The sequence below is a fragment of the Cephus cinctus genome, unplaced genomic scaffold, assembly GCF_000341935.2.
Source record: "Cephus cinctus unplaced genomic scaffold, Ccin1 Ccin1_scaffold1109, whole genome shotgun sequence".
Classification (NCBI taxonomy): domain Eukaryota; kingdom Metazoa; phylum Arthropoda; class Insecta; order Hymenoptera; family Cephidae; genus Cephus; species Cephus cinctus.
Genome location: NW_014333618.1, coordinates 103,111 through 117,593, shown reverse-complemented (window position 1 = coordinate 117,593; position 14,483 = coordinate 103,111). Strand labels below are relative to the sequence as shown.

The window sequence follows — 14,483 nt, the reverse complement described above, 5'->3', positions numbered from 1 at the left end:
TAATGCAATTTGCATTAGCATCCACGTAACTTCCGCCATAAGAATTTTCGATTGTGGCGCCATCTGCACGTGAATCATTCATCCCACTGGTCAGTTTTATACGTTGCTTCTTATTGGATCATTTAAAAAGCACGGTATGAAAGTAACGCTTGGTAACGCTTTGAGTGCTTCGGAGCAATGTAGTTGTGTTCAATTATAAATATTTAAAGATTTTAGTAATTTGTTGTGTATTCAGTCATGGATGGTGATATTGAAAATATTCATAAGATCCTGTTAGACGCACAATTACCATCCACAATATCTGACATAAGAAATCCCACCGAGGAGTATGTGATTAATCTTCTAACAAGTTTCTTAGCACGATTTCAAGTCGATACTAATGCTTTACAAAAGGTATGGTGAAATAATACTGTAAATTATGAAAAATTATATCTAATGTTTTGTAAATTTTAGCCAACTTTCGAGCAATTGCAGAAAATGTATTATGCGGAAGCTTACGATAGCATAATTGGAATTGTCAATCTGAAAGCAACGATATCTGGAATCTCTACAAAATTATTTCTCAAGGATTTCAGTCTAACAGATATCACAAGTCCTGGTGCGTCCATCTAGATTCTAGATGCATAAGAACAATGTGATAAAACTCCCTGAATTACAGGACCAAAACTGCTTAGAAGACAAGCCAAATTTATATCTAACTTTGTCATATACTCAACAAACAAACTCTCTGATATAAATGATGATATACAAGCAATCTTAAATAGACGTCAAACTCTTGAAGACTTAATAAAAGAAAAAAATGATGTTATAGAAAAAGCTAATCGTGAAGCTCTTTATACATCTAAACAATTAGCCAAGGAAGAAAAGGTATCATAACTTAGTAATTTCTTTTTTTTTTTTACTAATGTGATATCCATTTACAAAATACTTATGTTGTTCTTGTATCAAAGTTAAAAAAAGAAATAAAAGAAGTTCGTCAGAGGGTAGAAGCAAACAAACGTAAGAAAACACAACTTGAGTCAACACTCAAAGAAACACAAAATGATCAACGAGAAGTAGCAACGGAGCATGGTGCCTTAAAAGCAAAGGCCTTAAAAGTAATGAAAATTCAAACTAATGTAATAAATCTGCCGCAAGACACTGTCTAAACTATAATTTATGCAGGAAGCGAAACTCATAGCTAAGCTAGAAGCTGACGTAGTGACCAGCCCAGAAGATTATCGGAACCACTTACAACAACTGGAGCAACAGAGTAAAGAGAAGTCAGAGCGTCGTGAAAATATGCAGGAAGCAATTTCCGCAAAGAATAACTTGATTGAGAAATTAGAGAAGATCATGGCGTTTGTGCAGGAGCAACACGGCAAATTTCCCGAGATAAAAAATACGCTTAGCTCTTTGAAGTAAGTCAGAAAATACTGTCCTTTATCAACCAATAAAAATCACCACGAAGATCATTAAGGTAATTGTATATTCAAAGGGATGCCGAGACGAATGCCGAAACTATGAAAAAGAAAGTTGAAGAATTAGATATGGAGATTGCGAAAATCATTCAAGAAATGGAACAGCACGAAAATCAATACGGATCTGATGAAATCAAAGAGATACGAGCGGTGAGCGAACAGCAACTATCTCCACTACGAATCCTCAAGTCTGAACTATCCAAGTAAATGATATTAAAATAGTAAACTATACTCGTGAACTATGATTCGTGCCATATATGACCATGACTTCCTTGCATCACTTTCTTCCAGTGAAAATAAAATTGCCAAAGAAAACTTCGAAAAGGAGCACGAGCGTCTGCACGAGATTCGTCTGGAACGAAACCGACTAGCCGAGGACATTCTCAAAGTACAGGAAGACATTAAAAAATTTCTGAAAGATTGTCAAGAGCTATACGACAGGGAAATAGAGAGTGTAAGTTAAACACAACATAACAAACCTTATCGAATAGTACATATATATATATATATATATATCATACATCCTTATTGCAGAACCAGAAGCTACGAGATGCGCTATTTAATCCATAAACACTCGAATCCTTCCATATTTCATTGATCAATTATATTTTGTATTATTTTATTAAATAAGTAAATATAAATACAATTTTACTTAATACACTATAATACTTTAATATAACCATTGTATCAATACAATCGCGGTCGATGCACAAAGTACACGAAATAAAATATCCACCGACAGCAACGATATCAATAAACCAAATAGTGTCTATTCGTTAATTCATTTTCTTATCAGTAATAAATTGTAATATATTTATATCTATACAGTTACAGTCAATCAATTGTACACTCGCGCGTGTATTTATGATATTAATGTTTTAGGTGTATATATATACCTATGTATAACGTGTATACATACTACATTGCCTACGAGTATCTCTAATGCCGTGACGGATCTAACACGATAAAATCACAATAAATTATTACATTTAACTTGTACAATGCAATTATAATAAGTTTTTCTTCACGGCGAGACATTGTTGCGTAACGTAAAAATGGATAATATCGTCGCGTGGCTTACTCAGGACATTCGACGTTTTTAAACGAACGACAAAGCCAATAGGCGTCAGCCGAATCGCGACAAAGTGAGGGCACACCGAGGCATACCATCTATATTTTTCCTCCTTTTTTTCTTCTTCTAAATAACTCTTTTTTCCTTATCCTTTGTACAAAACCGTGTGATATGTATACACTCAACGTAGTGCAGAATCATGTAAGCGTGAACACACGTCCCGTTAAGTAGTGCAATGATTCGCATTATCCTCTACATTGTCATTCTTGTTATGGTCTACTTAATTAAATGCAGCCTGGAAAAACAAATGACAATGATAATTCGTGCCGACAATGTTCCCTGGGTTAACGACATTCCAATTGAACAAATCGGTCGGTCGCTGTCAGAATAATCACAATATGTATAAGTATATACATATATATGTGAAGTCTGCAACATGAATGACAAAGAAATTTTTTCTCAAGTCTTTTAATATAGTCTTGCATGATATGTTGGCTCGTAGGTTTGCCTCGTAGATATCCATTTGCCTGTGGCATTGGATAACAATGAATCATTAGCGGAGATACGCGAGTCATGTGCCCTACTACTACTATCCGATATGAGAATGCTGAGAAATGCAACTGGTGCAGTCATTAATGGATCTATGGCATACAGATTATTAAGTTGCATTTCGATATTGATTATATTTGTGCCTCTGTCAGTGAGAGAGAGAACAAGAAGAAAAAAAAGAGAGTAAGATATCCTCTTGGAAGAAATATTTTTCAAATTCTCTTAGTATTACTAAAAAGAGCTACCAGTTTTAATTGTAATTCCAGAAGGATACCCTTCGAGGCTAATAATTGGTTTTAAAATGGTCCTTCGGAGCAGAGAAAGCATAGCTTGTAAGTTCAGTGAGCTCGATGCAGCTTGCGGAGACTAACTGACAGATGTTATAAATGATCAAACTATCCAGAAAGTATATCTCTCTCTCTCTTTCTCTTGAAGTCGAGAGATAATAGGGGGAGATCAATTAGTGGAAGCGTTGCGAGTAAGTGTCTCGATAAATCAGCGTTAACTCTAGGAATACTGTACAACGAAGAGAGAAGTATCTGGTCGTTCTGGAGACAAGACAGTGGTACAGGCGACGAGGATGTTTCTCGTTGCAGCTACTACCTGTCAGTTTAATATTGCCAGAACTCAAAGATACTCTCTCACTGGTTAATACAAAGGGATTCTCCTATCTTATTACTCTCTGGTTAATAAAGTACAAAAGGTTTGTCGATAGAGCCTATCGTGGAATAGAGAGTTCCACGGAGAAGACGTTACGCGTCTTTCCCGTGTACATTACTTTTGACATCACCATCGCGTTGCTAATTAAACCGGCTAATTATAAAACCGGGGCCGCCTTAAAGTTTACGCAATGGATCGGTATAACCTGCCCGAGCTGCCTCTCTTACGTCACGCACTCACAAACAGCACTCCGCGTCCTTCTTTTTCTTATTCCTTAATATTCTATTCTAGTTCCCTATTATCGGTCGTCTTGGTCGATGGGTGTAACCAAGAAAAATAATTCTCTGGTACCGTACATCGATGTTATCTCAGTCTTTAAAACCAATGAAATTTAAAATAATTTCAGAGCCAGCGTCTTGGAGTAATTTAAGATACGCTGAAGGAAAATAATGTCATTGCAGATGAGAGACGGTATAGTTGGGTATCAGAGAATTATGTCTTGTACATTTTCTTTTTTTTTTGTTTCTTATATTGTTACTTCGAGGACCATTTGGACGTCGGTCTCCCGTTACTTGAACCGAGTGGTGAAATTAAAAGTTTTGCTGCCAACTAAACGCCGGTAAGCTCGACAGGGCTGCGTGGAAAGTACGGTACCGTCTCCAAGGAATATTCTTTTATAAGTTTTATTAAAAAAAAAAAAAAAAAAAAGTAAGAGCCAAGAGAACTCAACTGATTCGTCATATAAACCTAAAGTATAGTATAGTTTGGTCGCTCTCCCGATGTTAGATTTACTCTCACTTCCAGGATACAAATATTTACTTGGAAGAGAATGATATTAGATTGTGTAGAGCATTTGTGCAATATTGACGGAAGTTATAATATTTAATAATAACTGGTGACGGTATTTTCTTTTTCACCTGCCCTCCGTCGAGGTGTGCTAATTAATTAAACGCATGACAATTACAGGGCTCTGCCTATACAAGTGGTTGGTTTTGTTTGCGCCATAGTTAAATCAATTCTAACTTCTCTTTTACGATAAAATAGCTGCCGAATGTTTAATATATCCTCGACAATGATTATAAGCAAGAATCAATGGTCTTATCTGAATGGATACAAAATAACAATGATTTTCGTACGAAAATTACCATAGTGGGCGCAGGAGATTTATATTCGATTCATGAAAATAATATCCTTTTCTCAATCTCCCTCAGACTAAAAGCCAAACAGTTTTGTGTTAATTTCAATGGAGGCGCTCGTTATTTCTTTTCTTAATTTTAAGGTCACGCTAATTGCTATGTCCACATAAATAATGTTAATTTATCAAAAATATCATAAGTTTTGGCTAAAGTAAACGACGCCCTTGCGACGGTTGGGAACGCACTTAAATAATAAATTCAAAGGTATTCCCTAGAGCGTACGTTGTCCACATATATACATAGCATAAAAAAAAAAAGAAAAAATTCACATTATGGCGCAAGGCATTTAAGAATCTTTACCACTGCAAGTGAAATCTTCATTGAACAAAATTGAGTGTTAAGGAAACAATGTAAGTCAAAGAAAAGGGAACATATCATTGGAAAAAGTCATCGTCCGAAAATTCTGGCTGGAATGATTAACAACTCTCAATACAATTGCAAAATCGAATGATCCTCGTTTAGATATTGTATCGCCATACTGTCTGTCCAATAGTAAATTTCAACATGTCCCGATAGCTCTGATGTGAAGGGCACCAAAAAAATTCAATTGTCAGTCAAATTTCCATAGTTGGAGTGTCGTTAAGATCATTAAATCCATCATCCGAAAATTGATTTCTCATCGAGTCTCACATTGGACAGTAACGTTAATTTCGTGTCTATTTACGTCGTTTAACAAACATCAGGGTCGCGATTAAAATTAATGAACACCCTGTGTGCAATGGCTCCGGGTAAACAGAGTAAGTGGTATGTAGGATCCTATGAACGTCTCAAAAACATAAGAACAAATGATTCTGTTAACAAAAAAGAAAAAAAAAATTTAATCTAATCAATGATCTCGAAAAATCAAGGAAAAAACCTGCGACGGCCGACGGCAACAAAGTGTCCGATGAGTAGTGAAGTGCAGGACATTGTTACGTATGCAGGCTAGAAAATATCTCACGAGGAACTGGCGTGAACTTTATTATTTTGTGCCATTAGACCGGTCATATATATCCCCATTTTATACTGGTACACTGGACCAGTAATAGATTAAAAAAAATATTTTATCCCTGCATTCTCCCACCAGTCCCCCAGTAGACACGAATATCCGAGAATTTCGCGTGTACACTACGCGATATAGAGGTCTTTCCATAGAGATAGATAGAAAGAGAGAAACAGACGGTTGTACAAAAATTATTCACTCGGTCAGACGCATTATCAGACATACCGTTGATTCGTCGGACTCTCGACCCGCATGTAGAGTTCCGCGTAGAGTTCCGCCGCCGATGGGAAATAGAAGTGCCAATCTCATCTAGAGGACAACGTCGGGCAGGGAGCAGTGCCACTAGGCGAGCTGCGTACCACTCCTTCCATGGTGGCCAACGCCCATCATAGAACCAGCCCCACCACCCCCACCAATATCATCGCGTACGATCTTCCTTTCCTTATAGTAGATTTCTTCGCTTTCCTTATCGCACAGTAGAAGGACAGCTCCGCCGAAGAGAAATATTGCGGCACCCCAGCCAACTCCGTATGCCCAACCAAATTCCCACATGGGACGGTTTCCTGATACGAATTAATTTGACATCATAAGGAACACTAAACTAAATTTTGCCAATGCATGTGAGAAATGGTACTCACCAAAATTAAGCTCTGCTGCAAAGCAAACAGGGTATATGACCAGGGCAATCAGCAAAGACACCACTGTAAAGAATAATAAACATAAATTATATTGAGATTGTACTAGAGGTAATTTATATACAGATTTATAAAGGGGGGTAGTACATTCATAAATACTTACGAGCAATTCCCATGCAGAAGACTGCAAACCGATAATACTTGTGCTTGTCACGATGATCCTGTGAACGGAGACCAAGCCCTGTGAGAATTGTTGCTGCAATATCAGCCAGGAGGCAAACCACACAGAGTGCCGCAGCAGCTCTGATATATTCTACACAAAAATATATTAACAGCATTAATTTATCAAACAAATACCAATTGATTTGCATAAAGAGTGTATTAATTAAAACGGACCAGCATCTCTGGCTTGATAGCATCCTGCAGGCTCATTCATATTAAATGGCAATGGAGTAGGTGCACCTTCTTCGATACAATGTGCAAAGAGTCCTTGTCTCCATCCAAGAGACATTAACCAATCCGTAGATGCCAATCCCATAATCATTAACAGAATGACAATCACTCCACATATGAAGGCGATTACCTAAGTAACAAATAAATGTTAATATTAAACACAGAACAACTACTACCTCCACGTCGAACAAGAAAAACTTAAACGTTTTAGAAGATGTTTCTCTCAAAAATCAATTAATGCTGCAAACGAAACATAATCCAAAATATAAATAAAAATACATGCTCTCCCACGCCGTTCAACCCAACTACTAACTAAACTAAGCTATGATGGCTACCTGTGAAAGCGCGCAAAAAAAATCATGACAGGAAAATTACCTGAGCAATCTCATTCTCTCCCATGTGGTCCTCGGCGACGGTATACATGATCATTGTGACGTTCCGTTAAATTATAATCAATTTGCCAGTTAACAAAATGCAATCTAAATATTCTGGCACCTTCTTTCCCTCTCAGTAAGATTTACGGCACATCGTATACCCCGCCATGGAGCATTGAACGAGGGTGAGATGAGAACATTTAGATAAACCAGTCACGGACGGAGTAACCCCCTTCGTAAGTCTTATCCACAATTTAAAGATCCAACGCTCGCAAAATATTCATCGAATTGTCACCCCGAAAAACGATCCGGTTTTTTAATAAAATTTATGTCATTTAATCGAGTAACGAAAACCGCCCTTTGACAGCAGTAGCCATCTTTATTTTAACTTCGATCGAGCGGGGGTTGCAGGATCCCAATAGGGTAGCTGTGTTACATGAAGGGTGGCGACCTCGCGGCTTCTTCGTAGAATTTAACCAGAAGAGAAGAATATCGTGTATATATGTATATATATTCATTACGCAATCATTCACTCAACTTCATTATCTTCTGACTTTAAACGATAAAGGGTAGTTTTTTATTATTATTTATATTATTTTTATGAAGATAATAGTAGGTCTTTTTTATTTATCTTACCTTCAATGGTCTGGTGATTGTCACCGTTTCGATTGTCGTAGTTTGAGACATTTTGCTTTTAAGTAGAAAGGCTGGAATAGAAAAGGATTGGCAAAATAAAAAAATCTTGTCAAACAAAGAACACATAACAGTTTGCCCTATTGTTTAAAGGGATTGGATTTCTTGTATTCTGTTTCTACATGAACGTCTTGGCTGGACATTCGGGTCAAGCTATGGTGTAGGTCATGGACCACAAAATGGAAACCAAGCACAAATATAAACAGAACAAAGAAGTAAACTTCTTTTGTGCTTTACTTAAATAATCCTTAAAAGAAATGTCCATAACAATGCAAGCGCGTATGAGTCAAACTTATAACAGATTGTAGCAATCTTTGAAAATAAATGCTAACCTCAAAGAACAAACGATAGTTTTGGATAATGTTCTGTAATCCCAAAGAATAGGAAGGACTGATAATTTTGCTATTATTAGTATTAAATTATTTCATAATCAGTTATCAGCAATCGACGGTATAAGCCAGTTGTGATAGTTTTAATAGATTTTTATGTATTTACGTTAAAGTTAGTAGTTGCTTTATTTAACACTTTCGTTAATGTCAACCTCGATTTAATGGACCGTAATGGACACAGCGTTTTTTGAACTTACAGTCACAGCTTTTCTTCTTGTATAATTATTAATACATCGTTCTCATCACGGGCGAGTCTCTTCTTAGTCACCGTCGTTCACAGAACCCACTTGAACGGCTGATTAATATACACTGGTTAAATACCGACTTGTAGATGTTTACATGAACGTAAAAGAACGTAAACGACAGTATAGTTGTCCTTTTGAGGTTGGGCACTCTCACTTGGACGGTACGTCACAAAAGAGAACGTATAAGAATTTTTAGAAAAATATAAAGCCAACTTCACACCCAGCGTACATACACCTGCCGTTGTGGAATACGTAGAGATACTGATTTACGTAATCGTATTTACGAACCTTGGATGACTGTAGGGTTGATTCACGAAATAAAATTAGGGCAGATCTCTATACGAGTGTTTTCGTTCGTCGTGACGATTCTAGTTGATTTTAACCAATCGTTCTTATGGGGTAAAGTTTATATGTAGCTAGCAATAAAATGCTAGTGTACGATTGGTGGATTCTGTTGGACCAAACGTTATAATTGGTTGTAAATTTCATTACGTGCCACTCGTGAATTGTGTAATATCCTAGTCAAAAGTTTAAATTTTGAAAGCACGTGTTGTAGCGGCAGTCAATAATCGATAAGTGTTAGAAAAACATGGAAGGATACTGTAATCCTAGTTCGATCTACCATGTTTGAAGTGTTAACAAGTGCAATATAATCAGACACAACGTGCTTGTATGATTGTACGGATTTAGTTTATAATAAGTTTAAACAATCCTAAATTATTGCAAATATTGGGTGTAGTTATTGTGTATACAAAGTTTGTGATCCTACAGTTATCTGTATTATCAAGGATAACCATCATCTAATTTTCTAGCACAGTACAATATACTTTATTTTAAACAATAATTTTTCGTAGGTAAAAATGAAGTTTTTCACGGAATCTGCAGCACGTTGTGCAGCTCGTATAGGCACATTGTCTGAAATAGAAAGAATGCCTGACCTCATTTTTGAAACACCCTTATTGTTAATTTATACAAAGGTAATTACTTATCTTTACGAAGGAAGAAATAAGTGTTTTATTATATATTTCATACTTCATTTTAATTTTTAGAGAGGTTGCGTACCTCACTTGACTAAAGATGTTCTTAAGATGGTAACCACTGAACAACAGTTTCTCTCCGTGTCTCTACCTTCGACAATTACTATGGCTGAATTTGTGAAACAGACTCCTTCGTTTACAGATTTTGTTAGCATGCAGGTAGGATGAGTACATATAGAAATGTCAAAATTATACTTGAAAATATACTTTTTGATTATATGTTTTTTAGGAGTATCCTACATTCCTCTCGATTAATGATCCTGCAGAAACCACTACATCTGGTCATCAAGAAAAACATTCCATTTCAATATGGGCAAAGCATGGAAGGCACATTTTATCACCAGATTCATATATGGATATAGTAGAAACATTCAAACCTGATATGTACGTTGCTTTATGTGATGGAGACACAGATGAAAAAAGTAGTGCAAAACGTATCTCAAAATCAATAGAACGAAGTAAAACTCAACTGGAGACATGTTTATTACGACATAATAGCTCAAACACTATAAAATCAAAGGGCATATTGGGAGCTATTGAGGGTGGTTACAATTTACATGCTAGAGAGAGGTGTATAAACTACCTAAAAGATAAAACCCTTTTAGGGTATGTTATAGATGGATTGCATAAGAATGGACCACAAGTACAAAAAATAAATACAGACCAAATAAGAAATGTGATAGAACATACCATAGTGAGTATTCCATATTTATCATTACAATATATAAAGAATATATTATATCTCCCCACTTGTTTTCTTATTTATAGAATCTTTTGCCCACTGATAAATTAAGAGTTTCCATGGGCAGTTGGAACCCAGCTACACTTGTTGATCTAATTGACATGGGAGTAGATGTGTTTGATTCTTCGTATGCATATTTGGCTACGGAGAAGGCAACTGCATTGACTTTTCTATGTGATCATCAGCCTACTGACAATCACCACACATCTTATGTCATATCAGTGGCAGAAGATAAGTATGCTGATGATTTTACCCCGATATGCAAGTCATGTGAATGCTTAGCATGTCAAAAGTACACTAGAGCCTATCTTCACCATTTATGTCACTGCAAGGAACTCTTACTATTAGTACTTTTAATGATGTACGTATTATATATACTATAACCTTCTCAAAATGTTTAATCATAATAGTTTCATCTTGTATTTCAGACACAATACGCATTATTATCTTCAATTCTTCAAAACCATTCGAAAGCATATAAAGGAAGGTACGTTTAAAGAATTTCAAAAGAAGATACATTTGATTTATGACAAAAAAGAAGAAAGCTGAAACTTAGATATTATTTATTTAAATAAAAATGAATATCATGAAAATTACATGAACAATTACAAATAATATATAAAATACTATTCTGGTAAAAAGTTTGGATCTAAATAATTATATGAGGAACTATTAAAGCTTTGTGGAAAATAGTCTGTGTCGTAACTCTTTGTACTCTGTGGTGGTCTTACGACAGTTAATTTGTGAGAAACTGGATGTATTGGATGTTCTGTTTCCAACTGAACAACAGCACAATCAGCGCAGAGATCAATTCCATTTTCACATTCTGCACAATGCCATCTTGTCCCTTTAAGAGGATCTTCACCACAAACTGAACACTGCAAATGGTCATGTATAAAGTTGTGCAATGTATACATTTAATATCATTGCGAACTTGTTTGTATCTCGTATTGAATTACCTTATATCCAAAATGTTGATAAAGAAATGATGGATCTTCCTCTTTTTCAAGTTTGACCTGTCTTAACAATTCTATTTGCCGGAGCTCTGAATTATCCTCTGTTGCACCGTTATCACAATCATCCTCCTGATGAAATCATTAAGTTATATATACTTGGCGCAAAAAGCAGATTTAGCAAGAACAAATTACTCACAGACTCTTCAGTAACAAATTGTTCTTTCGTGTCTTCACCGATTGCAAAGGACATATCCTGATGCGGAAAGAATGTCGAACGTCTAAACAGTAGATAGTTATTGCGTTGATGACGATGACTCAAACTTCTTTTAACATCTAATTTTACTTTAGGTCCACGTCCTGGTATCGGTAGTCCAGCCCGAAGCAATTTAATAAAATACTTTTGCACGCGACTAGAGACTTGTTTCGGAGTTCGATTTCCTAAAAGATAAAACACAATGCTATCATGATTTCTAAATTGAGATAAAACTATGTGACATGTAATTCTGAAAGCGTACCCAATGCATTAGCTATTTTTGTCCAACGTCGCATTTCTACTTCTTCTGGTGGGTACTGAATGAGAAGTTCTTCCAGACGACGTTGTTCTTCGGTTGTCCATAATTGATTGAAGGTCTCTGGTTTACTTTGATCAAATGCACGTCCGCGTACTAAAACCTAAATATAATTGGAAATAACATAGATTTTAGGAGATCTAACGCGTTAGAATTCTAAGTAGAAAGACGGTGTATTTACCTTCCCATCGTCATGTTCTGTCTTAGTTTGAATTTGCGGGAGAACATGCCCGTGCCGTGTTTGAGGTCTCATTGAATTGTCAGGCAAAGTTATATTATACCCGGCCCAATCTATGTATGGAATTTCTGCAACTTTTTGTGGTCCGGGTAATTCAGGAAGATCTCCATTTTGCAATTGGGCTACAAAGGATATTGGATCCTTTGTAGCATTGCAACGGGCTGCTAAGAGCTTGTCTAGGTCAACTATTGCTTGTGTTCTTTGAGCCTCCAGTATAACAATCGTTTTGAGAAGTGCTGTATAATCTTTGTTTCCTTTCAAAGCCAAATGATCGGATTCGAAAAAGTATTCTCCATCACTTTCATCAGCGCTTTTCCCATCATTGGCTTCCATAGCCATTTTCTTTCTGTAATAAATATTTTGTGTATTGGGAATCCCATGTTCCATAAATTAATTATGTTTTAATTGATAAAGTATTGAATCTTAAAAAAAGATCATATAATATAAATTCTTGTAAGAAAATGATAAGAACTGATATTTGCCTATTTTGCTTTGATTATGGCTGATTATCATTTGTTAGTGTTAGCAATGTTTAAGTCTTTGTATGATTTAATAACATTTTCTACTTTGGCAAATGCTTGTAGAAAGTCATCTTCTTCCAATCCAAATCGTTTATATTGATGCAAGAATGCAGAATGTGTGTATGCATTCCAGGCTTTCTCTAAAAATGTATCCAGTGGCTTTTGGAGCTGGGAGTTATTTGTTATCAGGGCACAGAATTTTTCTTGATTAAGCAATCTACGTGTTTGATGTAAATGCTTAAATTGATCTGCTTCAGAAATCCAACTTGTATATAATTCTTTTTCTTTTAATTCGTCACCAACAATCGGATCATTTCTCACAGACGTGCCACGAGTTATTAATAAATTGGATACTGATTGAGAATACATAAGGGATCTTCTAGCACTGAAACTTTGAGATGGCATTTTCGTTTCCACATCTACCAGTTCATTATGATAACTGGGAATTCGTAGTGTTTGTTTAAGATGACGTATATAAGTTTCCCATTTATAAGAAGTTTCATACACAGTACTCGATGCTGCAATATGTGGAGTACTTTTTATAGTGATCAATTTGTAGCTTGGATGTGATGCTATCCTTGACACTAAATAGTTCAAATTTATTTGCGAATCTTCAAGTGGCTGAAAAAGAGCTGTTAACTTTTGTGATATAACCTCATTTATATCATACAGTTTTGCTTCTAAGTTTTTCAATAAATTTGTACATATTGCATGTATTTGCTCATTTTCAAAAATAAACACAGCATCCGTTTCATCATAGAGCTTCGATAAAGTCAGTAACGAATTATAATTCTGAGTACCCACTTCCCCTGAGGTAAAAGGCAGTACAACAATACTTGCTACACTTTTAGTTGGAAACTCATTCCGCAGTAGCTCAGCTGTGTAACTACCAACACCAGATCCAGTACCACCCGCAGAACTCAAACAGAAAAGGATACCTTCAAAATGATCCAATCTCTCAATTTCATGTCTAACAGCTTCCACAGTTTTTTCTCCCAAATATTTGCCCTTCCTCCCATATCCAAATGCCCAATTATTCGCACAACCTCCTCCAGCATCGTAAACTACATTTTTCATATCATATCTCCATCCAGAATCTGCATCATTGCATATTTTGTTGACCACTTTCTGCTCCGCATCTACCAGAATTGCTCTTGCTATATATTCTCCATTTCTTGATACATCTTTAAACCATTTGTTATAAGTACTTTCAGCATACTCTTTATTTCTTTGAGATTGCACACCGGTATTCAGAAAAGTTAAGTCAGCCAATATTTTGGAGTGAATAGTATGGCCAAGCTGGTTACCACACTGGCCAAACTGTATTGTTAGCATTATCCTTGCTCTTCACTTTATATCATTAAACGCATCTCCAATTACTTACCAATTAATAGAATGTAATATATGAAATAATATATATCGAAGACTCAACGGTATTAAAGGACTCTAGAGGTGGTGTGAAACGTTCAACAGAATCAACGGCTAATGGACGAAGTTCCTCCTATTAGGGACAATGTTGTTACACTAATGTCGCTTGTTGTATGTGTTTAAAAGGATCGCTCTCAGTTGGCAAAAAATCAATGTTCAAAATCTTTATTTACAAAAAAATGGCCTTCGCCAGAACCTCCATAAAGCAGAATTGTCATATTCCAGAAACAGCACTACCTAAACGCCACTTGTGTTCCTATTACTTAGGGTAGCTGTCACTGTAT

General features: G+C 36.0%; 4 protein-coding genes across 19 annotated transcripts; 2 read left to right on the top strand and 2 right to left on the bottom strand.

Annotated features, from left to right (window-relative positions):
- Nucleotides 1–101: 101 nt before the first annotated feature.
- On the top strand, nt 102–2,116 carry LOC107272128 (probable kinetochore protein nuf2). 2 transcript variants are annotated; one of them, XM_015748954.2, is made up of 8 exons: nt 117–393; nt 454–598; nt 659–867; nt 951–1,097; nt 1,165–1,400; nt 1,478–1,663; nt 1,752–1,914; nt 1,995–2,116. In XM_015748954.2, exons 1-8 carry the CDS (start codon nt 238–240, stop codon nt 2,028–2,030), a joined length of 1,278 nt encoding a protein of 425 aa, XP_015604440.1. In that variant the 5' UTR covers nt 117–237; the 3' UTR covers nt 2,031–2,116. The 2 variants fall into 2 exon arrangements, with proteins under 2 accessions (XP_024945164.1, XP_015604440.1); XM_025089396.1 differs by lacking the exon at nt 1,995–2,116 and having other exon boundaries at nt 102–393; nt 1,478–1,610; nt 1,752–1,877.
- Nucleotides 2,117–3,864: 1,748 nt separating this feature from the next.
- LOC107272129 (transmembrane protein 47) lies at nt 3,865–9,058 on the bottom strand. Of its 5 annotated transcripts, none has more exons than XM_025089414.1 (6): nt 8,997–9,058; nt 8,018–8,088; nt 6,951–7,137; nt 6,718–6,867; nt 6,558–6,620; nt 3,865–6,482 (listed from the first exon to the last, which is right to left on the bottom strand). In XM_025089414.1, exons 2-6 carry the CDS (start codon nt 8,066–8,068, stop codon nt 6,262–6,264), a joined length of 672 nt encoding a protein of 223 aa, XP_024945182.1. In that variant the 5' UTR covers nt 8,069–8,088; nt 8,997–9,058; the 3' UTR covers nt 3,865–6,261. The 5 variants fall into 5 exon arrangements, with proteins under 5 accessions (XP_024945182.1, XP_015604442.1, XP_024945181.1 ...); XM_015748956.2 differs by lacking the exon at nt 8,997–9,058 and adding an exon at nt 8,661–8,985; XM_025089413.1 differs by lacking the exon at nt 8,997–9,058 and adding an exon at nt 8,570–8,636.
- On the top strand, nt 8,763–11,179 carry LOC107272091 (queuine tRNA-ribosyltransferase accessory subunit 2). Of its 5 annotated transcripts, XM_015748876.2 has the most exons (7): nt 9,230–9,386; nt 9,563–9,685; nt 9,758–9,904; nt 9,975–10,287; nt 10,351–10,439; nt 10,514–10,848; nt 10,916–11,179. In XM_015748876.2, the coding sequence occupies exons 1-7, from the start codon at nt 9,381–9,383 to the stop codon at nt 11,034–11,036; spliced, it is 1,134 nt and encodes a 377-aa protein (XP_015604362.1). In that variant the 5' UTR covers nt 9,230–9,380; the 3' UTR covers nt 11,037–11,179. The 5 variants fall into 5 exon arrangements, with proteins under 5 accessions (XP_024945169.1, XP_015604362.1, XP_015604358.1 ...); XM_025089401.1 differs by lacking the exon at nt 9,230–9,386 and adding an exon at nt 8,763–8,869 and having other exon boundaries at nt 9,975–10,439; XM_015748872.2 differs by having other exon boundaries at nt 9,232–9,386; nt 9,975–10,439.
- Nucleotides 11,034–14,479, bottom strand: LOC107272087 (tubulin delta chain). 7 transcript variants are annotated; one of them, XM_015748865.2, is made up of 6 exons: nt 14,156–14,441; nt 12,194–12,596; nt 11,959–12,115; nt 11,640–11,881; nt 11,447–11,572; nt 11,034–11,365 (listed from the first exon to the last, which is right to left on the bottom strand). In XM_015748865.2, exons 2-6 carry the CDS (start codon nt 12,587–12,589, stop codon nt 11,114–11,116), a joined length of 1,173 nt encoding a protein of 390 aa, XP_015604351.1. In that variant the 5' UTR covers nt 12,590–12,596; nt 14,156–14,441; the 3' UTR covers nt 11,034–11,113. The 7 variants fall into 7 exon arrangements, with proteins under 7 accessions (XP_015604351.1, XP_015604352.1, XP_015604349.1 ...); XM_015748866.2 differs by lacking the exon at nt 14,156–14,441 and adding an exon at nt 12,733–13,145; XM_015748863.2 differs by lacking the exon at nt 14,156–14,441 and having other exon boundaries at nt 12,194–12,721.
- Nucleotides 14,480–14,483: the final 4 nt, after the last annotated feature.